The following is a 13,545-nucleotide window of genomic DNA, read 5'->3' as shown; positions in this document are numbered from 1 at the left end:
TCTCTCTCTCTCTGTGATGGGTAGCGCAACCAATCTTGGTGTGTGGCATGTATTAATCACATCCATGGTTTGATTCTAGAGTATTATCTTGATAGTATTGAAGAGGTGAAGAGGTGCCGATTTGGGTTCAGAGTTACTGTTTTGGAGCTAATACAGTTAGGTCTCTCTCTCTCTCTTCCTCTCTCTTCAAATAACTTATGGTAAGTGATAGGTGATAAGTGAAGGTCTGTCACCAGTTCAATTCTTGTGGGTTTCTAGGTACAATTGGCTCTCTCTCACAAGCTCATGCACACACACATACACCTGCACATAAGCAAACACACACACACACACACGTGCAAAAACATTTCTCATGGAGAATTTACAAGTGCCCTTAGTCTGCTAAGGAGATCCACCATGGATGGCAAGGTGGTATACAAGCTAAAGAAACTGTTAAACCATATCCAACGAAATGACCAAACAACAAAAGAGAGACAATCGAAGGAGTTGCTCACATATTATAGATGATCACAAAGCAGGGAAGAATGGCTCTGGGACTGAACACATACAACTCTTCCAAACCTGAGAAATCCCCTGCATTCCCAGTCACAGAGTCATAGCTGTTCTTCAATTCAAGCTCTTGGGCCCCTGCAACTCGACCAGCAATCACCCTGCAGACGAGGATCGCCCTCCTAACCTCCATGAACGAGAACTCCTCCTCCAGATCTTCGCTAATGGATTCGTGCGCCTTATCACTGCTTGAATACGTGCAGATCCCATCCAGTTTTGAAGAGAACCCCGATCTTATGATCCCACAGACACTGCAAAACTGCCTGTTGCAGAGGCTGGTGCCTCCTCTGTAACCAAGAGGACAACTGAACGTTGAGCAGTGAAACCTCAGCAGTTCATTGCCATCGACCAAGCACCTCTGCTGCCTCCTGCTCCCTGCTCTCGATGCTCTCGCTTTCACCAACTCCCTGTACTCCTCAAACCTGCGGAGAATTTTAGGACTGTTGTGTATCTTGAGTATCCTCACAATTTGTGGACGTCTCTCCCTCTTCATCCAATTTGTCTCAAAGATGATCTGAACGACGTTTCTTCCTGAATCTCCCTCATTAAGCTCTGAAACCGCGTGTTTGATTGCTTGGTGGTGATCTAGGAGATGGGTCTTGGGGAAAACCTCACCACACATTGTGCATGGATGGGCATTCGTTCTGAGTGAAGAAGCTTCTGTTTTCTGAGAAACTGGTGAGCCATGGAAGTCCTGCAGAGAAACAGAGCTTTTTCTCTTTTGGGGCACGTTGGTAGTTCTGCTCTTGGCTTCGTGTTCTGGAGAACGGAGTTTATCGCCATCCTTTCTTTTCACAGGTGCCTCTTTCCGCGTCCTGTAGGAGAGCCACAGCCTCTTGAGATATGGCCATGGACTGATGAAGACAGCCTGCTTCAACACACCTCTCCTTCTCCTCGTAAGCTTTGTCTCTGCTTTCTGCTGCGGAAAACATGAAGCTTTGCTTGTGGTGCAGCAGAGACCAAATTGGAGGAAAAGGAGAACCAGGCAGCGGAAGAAACTAAACGCAGGCCTTGATAGAGCCATGATCAGATGCAATCTATCATGTCAGTGGATCAGTGGTAGCCATGCTTGAATAAAAAAGGCGGCTTAAGCACACACAGAGAGAGAGGAGGAGGTTGGTGGTGCCGGTAGGGGAAGCTGATGTTTGCTTTGCACTCCAGAAGAGTGAGAATTATTGAATCAGAAGAGATGCCCACAAAGGAATGTTTTCAAGAAGCAGTTCAGATGAAGAAGCGTCAATAAGTAGGTGTAGAATGGGAACCAGCAGCCCCCACAGAGATGAGATATCATGATTTCCCAAGCATATCTCTAAAAGTAGGTTAGGCACCTTTGATATGACCCTTTCATGACTCTGAACACTTTTGTCTAAAATGTGAAACCAGAGGTGGCGTGCCTGCTGCTATGTGTCGGTTGGCTCGATGGGTCGGATTTGCAGGCCAAGTGGGTCCGAGCCTTGCTTGACCCAGCTGCCAACTGGGTCCACTAGGCTCGAGCTCGAATCCCCATGGCAGCAGCACTTTAGCATGTTGCAGGTGAATGACAACCGAACATTGTGCCGCAAAGTGCAGGTTATGCTTTAATGAACTCGCCGACAGGTTTGGGTTCATTTCTGAGTTAACCAGGGGCTGCCCACTTTGTCTTCCACAAGTCAGAATAAGTTTCCTTTAGAAAGATCAAAGAAAGTTAACTGAGTTTTATGTTGAAATGTTATTCTGGAACTCCAAACACACAGACACATGCACGCATGCAAGTCACCCACGTATGCCCGTGAGCGCTTTGGAATTCCTGGATTTGTGAACCATGACCATGAGTAGGTGAGCCTGAATTTTTGTTGGCACCCACATTTTTTTAACAATTAAAAAAGAAGAGGTGTTAGTGCCTTGGTTGGTAACATGACAAAACTATATTAACCACAAATGAAAGATTCTTTTGGTTGACATAGGACAAGCTATAAAAGATGAGCCATACCTTTCTCCTTAATTTATTAAGGAGAATTTTTCAATTAGATGCCTCAAATTTTTCCGGTTACTCCAAAAAGAAGTCCACAACTTCTCCCCCAGATTTGCAGGTTGGAAATGAAGGATAAGTGAAAAAATTTGGATTGAAATATTTTGATGACGGGCTTTGGAGTTTACACTGCAAGAAAAGCAACTGCAGCTCTGAGCTCGGTGTAGCTTCTTCAACTAGCTAGCTTTATGTGTAATTGTTATCAATATCGCTAAATATCTGGAGTATATTGGCAGAGGCGTGATACGATACATTGTCAATCTCTGCTTCGAGCTCCCAGTACGCCAACTTTCTGTATTATAAAGGAGAGAGACTACCAATATGTAAGTTGAAGCATAGTGGGGGTGTCACTCTGAAAGTAAAAGCAAGTTTGATATATGAAAAGAACGATAGGTTTCGACTCTTTTATTGAGAGGTAAAATAAAATACTTTTCCTACTCACCTAACAAGGTGACACAAACCAACATCTAACTATACTTATATGCCGATAGGTTGCCATAAGAATGCTAAATCAATAAAATAATCAAATTGTGCCTTAATTCAAAGTCTTTAAATTGACACCCTTCACATTCTCTTCCTACCAACCAACTCAATAATAAACAGTTCTATAAACTAAACATTTTAGACCAAGTGTAATCTTCTAACTTGTGCACATAATTTGACGGTTAATATGCATATGGTTCTCCAGCAGAGCCTATGAAGCCTCCAGTTGACGCAGTGAAAAACTTCACAATCCTGCCTCTTGTGAAAAGACCGGACGTTTTCTAAACCATCAATCCAAAAGGTTAAGGTTCTTCAGATGAAACTTCAGTTCGTTCAAGTCCTCTTTCAGGAAACCACAGATCGATTTTTATTTCACCCTGTGGCTTCTGAGTTAGAAAAAGAAGCAGATCGCAGCCACTAGAAACGAGGGGTGAGCTGCTTGATGAATGCAACGGAAACTCAGCTGCCCACTTAAAGTTTCATCTACATCTTGCTACTAACAGCAGCATTTCTATAAACAGGACAAAAACGGTGGATCCTGACGTTACTTTTATCAAGGAAAAAGCATAGTCCTCGACCCTTTCCTGTGGCCTTTTCTTACTTTCCAGGTCCATGGAAAAGTTGTCACAGCATCTGACCGACATACGGCTTATCTACAAGTTGGTGGCACGTCCCTTTCTTGTATCACCTTGTATCACCTTGCAGAAGAAACAGTTCATAGAAAATAACAGACCAACTTCCCTATATTTACCCTAGGGACCGTAGTGCAATGGGTCGGGCTGAGGGTCGGGTTCACGACACGTTCTCAGTTTAATTCTCATAGGTATTATTGTTCTACACCACCAAACAGTAATTGTGCGACACTTGAGTTAAAAGGTATACCATACACCACCTAAGTTCCGAAGTAGCCTTGAACCCCATAAGAGAGAAGGAAGTGGAGGTGATGGGCTGAATCATCTCTCGCAAACATAGTTGGCAAACTGGTGACTGGTTTAGTGAGTTGGCTTGTTGACTCGGTCAAGTATTCAAATAACCATGATGTAAATCACTGCATTGAATCGAACAAGTCAAGAGAGGTCAGAAGTGAGTCGAGGGCAAGACGAGCCAACCTTGACTCTTGACCATATTTGTTGGCAAACTTAGCAGTGCCAACCATGTTAGCAAACCGCCACTATATTTACATATAAATTTTATTTGAAACAAAAGCAGCAGAATGCATTAATAAGAAAAGTCCAATGGGATGGCTGCACTAGAATTAATTAATTGATGTCAGTGACTAAAAAGTATAAGCAAGCTGGTTAATGATGCAAGCTTAGTTCATGACAACTAAGTGGAGCACATTACGTTGCCAACACGTGATCCTGCCGCTCGAGAGTTGGGACTTAGGAATTGGACAGCCAAATTCCAAGCCATATGGTTTCAAAACTCATGAATGATTTTGTTGGGAATGAATTGAGCTATAAAAGTCCAACAGTAGCGGAGCTTTATGATTGATGGAGAGACCTTTATTTATGTGTATGGCTGAGGGGCACAAACATGCAAACATGAAAATGGCTATGAAAATTTTTGTGAGGCACTATAATATTGTAAATAAGTAATTTATGCAAACCTGTGTAGGCACTCGCCCACATGTAATATATGTAAGTGAATTGTGACTCTAGTTATTTAGAGTTATCCAGCTATCTGTAAGGGCATCCATCTGATGTACATGGATGATTGGGAAACAGACGTGGAGAAAATTGTGAAAACTGATATTAGATGATGAAAATATCAATCACCTTTTTTTTCTTGTTTTTCTCTTAAGCATCGATCAGATGGATGGAACAGCCTTGATATATATATATATATATATATATATATATATATATATATATATATATATATATATAGTTGTCAACACTGAAAATTTTCAACCAAAAGAAGCATGAACCAGAGAATATTTTAAGTATTGGCAATTAATAATGTGAACATAATGAGGAGAAGCTTTCTGCACATGCATCAACTAACCACTTTTGAAGAACAATATCTTGCAGATCGCGTAGAAAGCAATAGAGCGTAAAAAATGAAAAAAGAAAAAGGAGCAGACAAGGGAACTTTTGGACGTAAATTCGATGGACGTCGGTAAGTTCGCGAGCCACTGCCCCATGCCAACCTACCAATCTAAGAGTAATTTCCATTTTCATCTTGGGCATATCTTCTCAGCTGCCATCAATAATTAGGCATTCAAGCCTTCCATCTCGAGGCTTATGCCCACTTCAGTTTCTACAAGAGCATTACAACTAGGGGCAAGAGCAAAACCAGGAAATTTTGGTTAAGGGACATTATTTATAAGGGGTCTGTGTATCTAAACAAGAAAACTTGTCATGAAGTTTCAACATGAAAATAAAGACTTTTTATAGGCATGTGTGGGCAATTGCCCATACCGGTCTCGGCCCCGAGTGCTCGCAATGTGGGGTATACCTCTTCACCAACCTGTCCAGCTGTACTAAGGCCCTCATTTTAAGATCCCGGACAACTTAATTTTGGCATATTAAGTTGTCCCTGATAATATGGACCCCTAGCTCTATAAGGATCCAAACTACATGAGCTGGTACCTCCTATCAAGAGAATTTGCCTTGAGCCCAAGCCTGCCCCATCTTCTACAACTTGCCTATTTGTTAGCCACATTCGTACTGGGCTTATGCGGAGCCAACCAGGTCAGGACCTACCACATATCCAGCTCGCACACCCTTAGTGTCCTCATGCAGGGGCGGATGCAGTGGAGGCATTGAGTGGGCAACTGCCCACACATACCAACAAAAAATGCTTATTTTTATATTGATACTTTAGGGCAACTCTTCTCTTTTACGTGTCGATATCTTTCAAAATTTTAAATTTTGTAACTAAGGCCCCTTGACCAGAATTTTCTAACAGGGTGATCTAAGCATCAACCTTGTTTGACACACTTTCCAAACCTGCCAAGCTCAAAATGATTTGTTCATAAAATATAAGTATATAATGTGGCCAAGCTCGAAACTCCTTTCCCTAGAGATCATCACATCAGTTGTGCATATTCGCTTTCAAGTCTAATCTCTGGTATGAAAGAGAAAGAGGGGAGAGACCGAATCAAACACTCGAGTTCAAAGAATTGGTAGTCGCGACAAGTCGGGGTCCGTATATATGTAAGAGGAAGAGGACGATCAGAATTGGACAAAGGCTGTTGGCGTTCTGGTTTTCTTTTATCATGAGAAACTGTTCCACGCTGTCGTGCTTGCTTGTCTGTTGTTAATGGCAGAGAAGAAGGCGAAGAAGAGGCAGCCTCCCTCTGGCTTCTTCCACAATGGTCGCCCCGTGACATAATACGTCACTGCGGCCAAGGGATGCGGATGGGTCATGGCGGTCGGCTCGCAGTGGCCCCATTCGACACGCTTCCCCATGACGCCATGCACGTACTCTTATCTGCTTCCAGATTTACTTTTCTCGCTTTGGTAAGGCAAAAGGACCAACGGAGCCGGCCCCGTTCCCGCCCACCAATGTCCTCTCTCCAGAGTTCATGGCTTCAAAGGGTCATTTATATTGAAGAACAAGAGGATGCTTGTGTGTGAAGGAAAATGTTCTGAGGGTTCTACCCCATGTTTGGATGGAAGGCAAGTCATGAAAAAGATTGGATGAAAGAGGAAAGAAAACGAGGAGGGAAAGTGAAAGAGAACGAAAGGATGTCACAGCCTTTTCTTTGTGTTTCAATTTTTTCCATTTTAAAGGGATTACATTTAAGTTGAATTTTCTTCTTTCTCCTTCTCTTTCCCTGGCATATAAAAAGGTTTTTTGTTTTCCTTTCTTTTTTTCCTTCCTTTTTCATCAACCATACAAACACAGGAATGTCCACATTTTCTCTCCATCCAAACAAGAAATTGGAGATGGATTTAAACCCTCGGCAGAGGTTTTAGGATTGAAATCAGCCAGCTGGTGATGGCTAAAATAATTTAAAATCATGGCCGAAACCGCCGTAAACTATTCTTAAAAGAGAATCATGAACTGTCTCTACAGTAGCTAACGCCCATGTAGGTAAAAACTATTAGCAATAATTTTAAAGTTTTAAAACAATCCGAGGACTTTCTGCAGCAACATGTTTTAAATTTCCCCGAATTAACTCGCCGAAAAGGTACCTGCTTTTCATATATCTACATAAAGATTGGACCAGAGGATCTGGATTATTTATTTTTGGCCTCTCCATCTTGTGCGAGTAAATCAAATTTTTGTCACAGGGAAAAATGACTAAAACAACATTTAATTAAACTGGGATGACAATTGGTAACTGTTGACAAGTCAAAGAAATATATGAACTTTGAGCCCGAGATACAAACAGATTAAGAGCACATAATAAGAAATATATTCGAGAAACATAGTGTTAAGTACAAGAAAACAGGAGGTCGAAAAGCATTAAAAATGTCAAACTGAACCATCAGTTTTTAGTGTGGAAAGGAGAAATGATGTGAAAGCACAATCTCCTGCCACTAAATCCAATGGTTGTCAGCCACCCGGACCACCCCCAGCATTTTCCATCTCTTCATCTTCAGGTACGCCACGAATATAGAGGACGTTATTGCACCTGCAAGTGACATAGAAACAAGTTCAGACGAATTTAGTAGCCACGTTTTTCTAACACAATGACAATAAAAGAACAGACATATAACGTGAAAGAATAGAGATTCAGTCCATGCCACTATTAATATCTACCAAATATCGGTAACGTCCGCCGACCAATATCAGCCCCTCACAGGCCGTGCCAATTCTCCTAGTTTATGAGTTTTCAAGCTTAAATCAGTTTTAGTTGCTTTTAAAATGTGTACCAGGTCATTTACCGATCCACCGGTATCATTCAGCAAACAGCTACAGCTCCGACACAGACACTGACAACACTGATCCATAGAAATCTCCCCTGAGGTGGCCACCAAACCAATGTAGATCAATGTTGACTCTGAAAGGCAACGCTTAAGCCACCACAATAAAAGGGACTGGCAAAAGATTGTAAATCTGAAATACGTGGGATATACTTTCAAGCTCAACATATCACCATACATGCACACTGCTTTTTTATGTTTCACATTTCTTAATCAATTTTACCCCCAAAAGAAGCATGGGACCCACGTCTCAAAAAACATACCAAGAAGTTAGAAAAACCATGCAGGACCCCGGGCACTAGGCAGAGCCCGTTATGGTTCAAACTCTATTTCAGTGTCTAGTGGGGCTGAACCCCATCCTTTTTGAACGCTCCTGGTGTTCTAAAGGCCTTAAAAAGTTTTACACTGTTCGGATGGTCAACATAGCTAATGCAGGTTAAATGAGTGCAGCTCTGCCATCCCAAGACAGGTTCCTCTGCAATCTAACAGAACATATCTTCTCCAGCTGACCATAATAGTCAGTAGGGGCTATAAGGCCCATAACCCACGAAAGATATGTACAGAGGTGCACTTGCCATGTTGCACGTAAAAAAAATTTCTAGACAATAGATACCAAAAGTGCTTGCATATTGTGACATGCATGACATGAGATCGAGTGCAAGAGTGAAGCTTAATTGTAATGACAACAACCTAGGCCTTGAAAGATTGAACCTTACTGACATTAAATCCTGGGAAAGACATCCCATGATGAGGGAGAAGTATGTTAGTGCATGTTAATATTTGAGGACTGCCAAGATCCCTATTTGTGTTACTTCCTAGTTCGCTATTCTAGTTTTCTCTGCCACACTAATTAGTTGGCATCATGCACAACCCAAGTGCTCTGGCAGCCAAAAAAGCATTTATTTCACTAACATCTTTCTGTTTTCTTTCTTTTCAAGAGATTGTGCTTATGCATATGCAGTGCCTCATTTGCTAAGGAACATGGACTCTTCAAAAAGGTGTCACCCAGGTGCAGGTGCTGCAACTAACAAATTGCTTTCCTTTTGTGGATTATTAATAAAATCATAGCTTGTTAATGCCAACTGTAGTTTAATTATTTGCAAATAATTTTATTGCTAGTTTTATTGTTGGTAGCAATTTATAATATATATATATACACACACACACACACACACAAGGCTGCTGTCGGACATATCTCATTATCTCCTTCTCATTATCTGAACAAAATTCAATAAATCATTCAACTTGTGATGTACATTCCTATTAATTTTTTTCTCTAATCATGTCAAACAAGCTGCAGAAGACAGGAAACATTCAACTTTAAGTCACATGGATGCAAGCAATTTTAGATAGACAATACTTACAAATATTTGTATAATTCGTAGATTTCTAAATTTGAGTCTATTTCTGTAATATAGGCAAAAAATGAGAAAATTTATTAAAAAAATAAAAGAATTATAAAAAGATAAGCGATTATAAGGGTCAAAGAGTCGACCCTTCTAACACCATCTCTCCCTCTCTCGACTGTGTCAAACCCCATTCCCCTCCTCCCTCTCAAGCCGTCAAACACTTGCCACTAGCATCTGTGTAGACCTGGTTGCCCAGGGAGAGAGAATTGGACAGGAACCTTTGCTGAGGAGGCTGAGGGAGAGGACGAAGGGATTGAGCTCTGAGGCTGACATCTGAATCAAATGGTTCACCATCACAACAGCCAGCGCTCTTTCTCTCTCTCTCTCTCTCTCGTGTGCGCCCTCTGCCATCAACCGATTAAGGGCATTAACCCCTGAAGGCTTTGACTAACTAGACAACTTTTCTGTTCTTTTAAAATGAGAGGCTTTGGATCAGGTTTGACCAGACCCAAATCAAAAGACGCCCAGCTATGTCTCTACATCCGTGTCAAAGAACTGGCACCTAACATGGGCATGCGATCATTTTAGCATACCCATGTGACATATCAACTTAAGTGCCTAGTTCTCCTTCCATTGTGCATGCAAACACCAATGAATCAATGGCCGATGTATGAAATTTGCAAGAAGCCAAAAAAATGAAAATGTAAAAAAAAAATGCAATTAGTAACTAGCATCTTAGACATGTTTAAATTGCACTTGGTGAAATGAACACTTTCATATTGCTACAAAAAGCTGACCTACCTATGATAAAGCACAAAGATCTTTAGGGAAAAAGTGAACATTTTTAAAGCACATCAAAAATGAGAAAAGTATAAAATAGTATTCTCTGGAAAAATAAAAGAAACAAAAATCATAATATAAAATTGATGATTTCATATTTTAATTTACACGAAAAAAAATCATCTATACCTATATTATATATCCATTAAATTATTCTATGGTATTGACATTGTATAGTGAATACATGTAAAACGTGTCAGCGTGTGTGAGGCATCTCCAAAGTTGACATGGGACTCAGCGGTAATAACAATTTAGATACAGAAGCAGAAGAACTCCCAACGACTAAGTTTGAGTTCCTCAAGTGTTCTTAGCCAAGAGTGTTTATCAAATAACAAGGTAAAAAATAAGAAAAAGCCAACTCTCACACTGAAAAACCTACCTGATTAGAATCTCACCAAGTTGTCCTGCATTCTGCCCATCAATTATCTCCTCAGCATTAGCTAGCTGCACCATGAATTGTTATTCAATCAGACAACTCAATTTTAAGGAAGATGACCTAATGATTGACATGTAGAGGGTGCATAGAGATTATTGAGAAAGGTAAAAGAAAAAGGAATCTTAATTCACCTGTAAATTCATGTAAGAGTCTACTGAAGCAAGATAACCTGCAAAGGTACAAACATAAAAGTCATGCTAAGAAACAAAACAGCTAACGCATTTGGTCACCTAAGCGTATTTTTGTGTGCAAATAGAAAAAGGTCAGGAACCAACAGGAATCACCTTGATATTCCATCCCCCACTTCAGCTTCACTATAACAGGCTTTCCTGTAAGGTTGTTCAAAAAGGGCTTCGGATTAACTGGGACAGCCTGCATTGGTTACAATTGTTAATGCAACGGCCAATGGTCAAGATAAAAAAGCTACAATCGAATATCAATGCAGCCAACATAAAGGATCAAGTAAAAGTTACCAACTGTATACCAAGTTACAATGAGAAAGATAAATCAAAGATGAACATCAAGAACAAATGGAAATATGTATCTACCATACATTGTGACAAACCCCTTAATAAACGAGCTAAATGAGAATCCCTCCAAGTGAGGATCATTGAGGGTCCCACTTTTCAGGAAGCTGAAGTTACACTCTTGCCCAGAAAAATGAAAAAGAAAAAATACAAGATACTTAAAAGTAAACTTGTCTATAACCGGCATATAACATTGCCACGGTTGGGCAGGCACTACTGAATCACCGATCCATCCTCAACCTGACTGGCCTTATGATTTCATGAAAATCGCCATAGTTACAGGAGTCTCTGTGGCGTCAAAAGAGTGTGATTCAAATATACTGGCACAATTGTGTCATACTCTCTAAAATGACATAAGTCCTAGAACTCAAAAACATGACCATCGAGATGGCAATAACCAGGTCTATAATATAATGCTTGCTAAAATTCCCAACATGTGTACGACACATTGACAAACTGCCTCAACCAGTATCACTCGTTCACGAGCATGGAGAACAAGAAGGAAACCAACAGCAACAAAAAGTACCATAAAATAGAATAAACCTTCAAAAGGGCATGTGCCTAAGACAGCGTATCAATGACTTTACTCCTCCCCGCATTCCTCGTTAAGCTTGCTGTGTAACAGCAAGAAAGCAGCTTCTATGGGACATCAAAGAGTCAAGGGGCCGCATTGCTCACTTTCACGGGAAACTTAAAAACCAACAGACCATCAAAGAAAATATACCAACTCCATAGCAAACAAGCGGCCGTTACTTTCAGAGGACGGTTGTCTACACTCCAAACAATCGAAACAAACTTCCTCTCTGGGTCCTGTTTCGATGCGCAACCTTATCCCACTATGGCAGTATCAGTTTGGAAATTCGCATACGAAACACTGTCTTCTCAAACTATCCTGATTTTTCCTATTCAACCAAAAAAGAAACCAAAAACACCTAGTTCTAGCTTCTCCTCCCTCTTGCTAAATCCCACTTCCGCACTTGACACCAAATCACTGGGATCGCTGTCAAGCTGGACAGCTCGAAAAATGAAAACAAATAAAAGAAATCAAGATAAGAGACTCCCAATAGTTCGGCCGATAAAGATGAAGATCGACCATAAACCCTAGAAGTTCATGAGGAACCTCGACCTCAGATGTTCAGAAGGTAACAACAATAGTAGAACCGTCATATAATACGAAGTGAAACCGGGAAAGAAATAAAAATTACCATGGCGATGCCTCCGGCGACGACGAGAGCTCTGAGCCTCGGAGACGGCTTCAAGGGTTTTAGGGCTTCCAAATTCCCTGGGCGCTAAAAACACAGGCCCGGAGTCAGACGGGGGAACGCGCCAACTGATATGACCCGGGTCGGGTCTCGTACTCTTTTGAGCTCCGTATATTTTGTTGGTTTTTTACCATTTTCCTCCCTGCCTTTATGTGACATTAACATATCCGTTCCTCGCTTACGATTATTGTCTGTTAACGACTGAAGCGCTCACTTTTTTGCAAAAAAAATCACAAAAAGCAAACTCAAGTTTTGAGTTAATAAGAATGGACCGCTCAAGTCGAAAACTTTGGATTAGTAGTTTGCAAAATTAATCCTCCCATATTAAAATATCAAAAATAAACAAATAAATGAGGGACTTTATGCCTCCTTTTCTTTAAAAAGATGCTCTCAATGAAAATTTATCTTTTATTTAAACATGTTATCGTGTGGTGCATATTATATATTATGACTCTTAATAAGTGACCATATGTTATGGACTATAAATGATCCAAATGCCTTTGTTGGTACACAGGAATACCCTCTCCCTCTAAGGGCAAAAGCGGCATGAACTTTTTTCTTTATAAAATTATCAAAATGTCCGTTGATAAAAGTGTCTTCTCATGTTAGCTACATCACGTTGAAAGTATGGGTGAACACCAATGGAGTTGAGCCTGAGTTCAATCATCTCGAGTTTGGCTCTACTAATGAAACATGAAACTCCACTCGGCTTGAGCTTGAGAATAGCTCGACTGAAGCAGCTCGAGCTCAATTCAGCAGTTGCGTGTTGAGCTCGAGCTCGACAAACTCGTTTAAATATAATTCTCGACTCAATTAATGTTCGACAAACTTGCAAACTCGTTTGAATATATTGACTTAATTAAGACTCGACAAACTCGATTAAGGCTCGAGCTCCACTCGGCAGTTACGTGTTGAGCTCGAATTCAACTTGATTATTTGAACAAGTTGACTCGTGAACTCGAGCTCTACTCGTTAAGCAAATGACTCATCTCAAACTCGTTTACGAGCCGAGCTTTAACTAGTCAAGCTCGAGCGTTATTCACCCCGTAGTTGAAAGTGCTCTCATGTTTGTGGTGTTTGCCGTGATTATAATTTTTTCACAACATATTTTTTTAGTGGAGTTCGGAAGACCGATCATCTTTGAGACGTTGACTTACTTATTGAATGTTGCAATTGTCGTGCTGTATATACATTTGATACCAGCGGATCAT

The 13,545-nt window shown here is 40.8% G+C and overlaps 2 protein-coding genes across 3 annotated transcripts; both read right to left on the bottom strand.

Moving 5' to 3' along the window:
* Positions 1-310: 310 nt before the first annotated feature.
* Positions 311-1,840, bottom strand: LOC116253994 (uncharacterized). The gene has a single exon (XM_031629005.2). It carries the CDS (start codon positions 1,571-1,573, stop codon positions 491-493), a length of 1,083 nt encoding a protein of 360 aa, XP_031484865.1. The 5' UTR covers positions 1,574-1,840; the 3' UTR covers positions 311-490.
* A 5,546-nt stretch (positions 1,841-7,386) lies between these two features.
* Positions 7,387-12,413, bottom strand: LOC116254236 (probable small nuclear ribonucleoprotein F). Of its 2 annotated transcripts, XM_031629468.2 has the most exons (5): positions 12,278-12,413; positions 10,830-10,917; positions 10,677-10,714; positions 10,489-10,553; positions 7,387-7,628 (listed from the first exon to the last, which is right to left on the bottom strand). In XM_031629468.2, the coding sequence occupies exons 1-5, from the start codon at positions 12,278-12,280 to the stop codon at positions 7,550-7,552; spliced, it is 273 nt and encodes a 90-aa protein (XP_031485328.1). In that variant the 5' UTR covers positions 12,281-12,413; the 3' UTR covers positions 7,387-7,549. The 2 variants fall into 2 exon arrangements, with proteins under 2 accessions (XP_031485328.1, XP_031485327.1); XM_031629467.2 differs by lacking the exon at positions 12,278-12,413 and having other exon boundaries at positions 10,830-10,923.
* Positions 12,414-13,545: the final 1,132 nt, after the last annotated feature.

This window comes from Nymphaea colorata, chromosome 5 (assembly GCF_008831285.2).
Source record: "Nymphaea colorata isolate Beijing-Zhang1983 chromosome 5, ASM883128v2, whole genome shotgun sequence".
Lineage (NCBI taxonomy): Eukaryota > Viridiplantae > Streptophyta > Magnoliopsida > Nymphaeales > Nymphaeaceae > Nymphaea > Nymphaea colorata.
Note: the sequence above shows the minus strand (reverse complement) of the source record. Positions and strands in the feature narration are given on the sequence as shown.

What these genes read in the sequence shown, in the direction of transcription:
- LOC116253994 (XM_031629005.2), bottom strand. Translation starts at nt 1,573, where the DNA reads ATGGCTCTATCAAGGCCTGCGTTTAGTTTCTTCCGCTGCCTGGTTCTC.
- LOC116254236 (XM_031629467.2), bottom strand. Translation starts at nt 10,923, where the DNA reads ATGCAGGCTGTCCCAGTTAATCCGAAGCCCTTTTTGAACAACCTTACA. An exon ending in ACTCTTACATGAATTTACAG is followed by an intron (nt 10,554 to 10,676) that starts GTGAATTAAGAT and finishes TTCATGGTGCAG; the next exon opens with CTAGCTAATGCTGAGGAGAT. An exon ending in CTTGGTGAGATTCTAATCAG is followed by an intron (nt 7,629 to 10,488) that starts GTAGGTTTTTCA and finishes TGTCACTTGCAG; the next exon opens with GTGCAATAACGTCCTCTATA.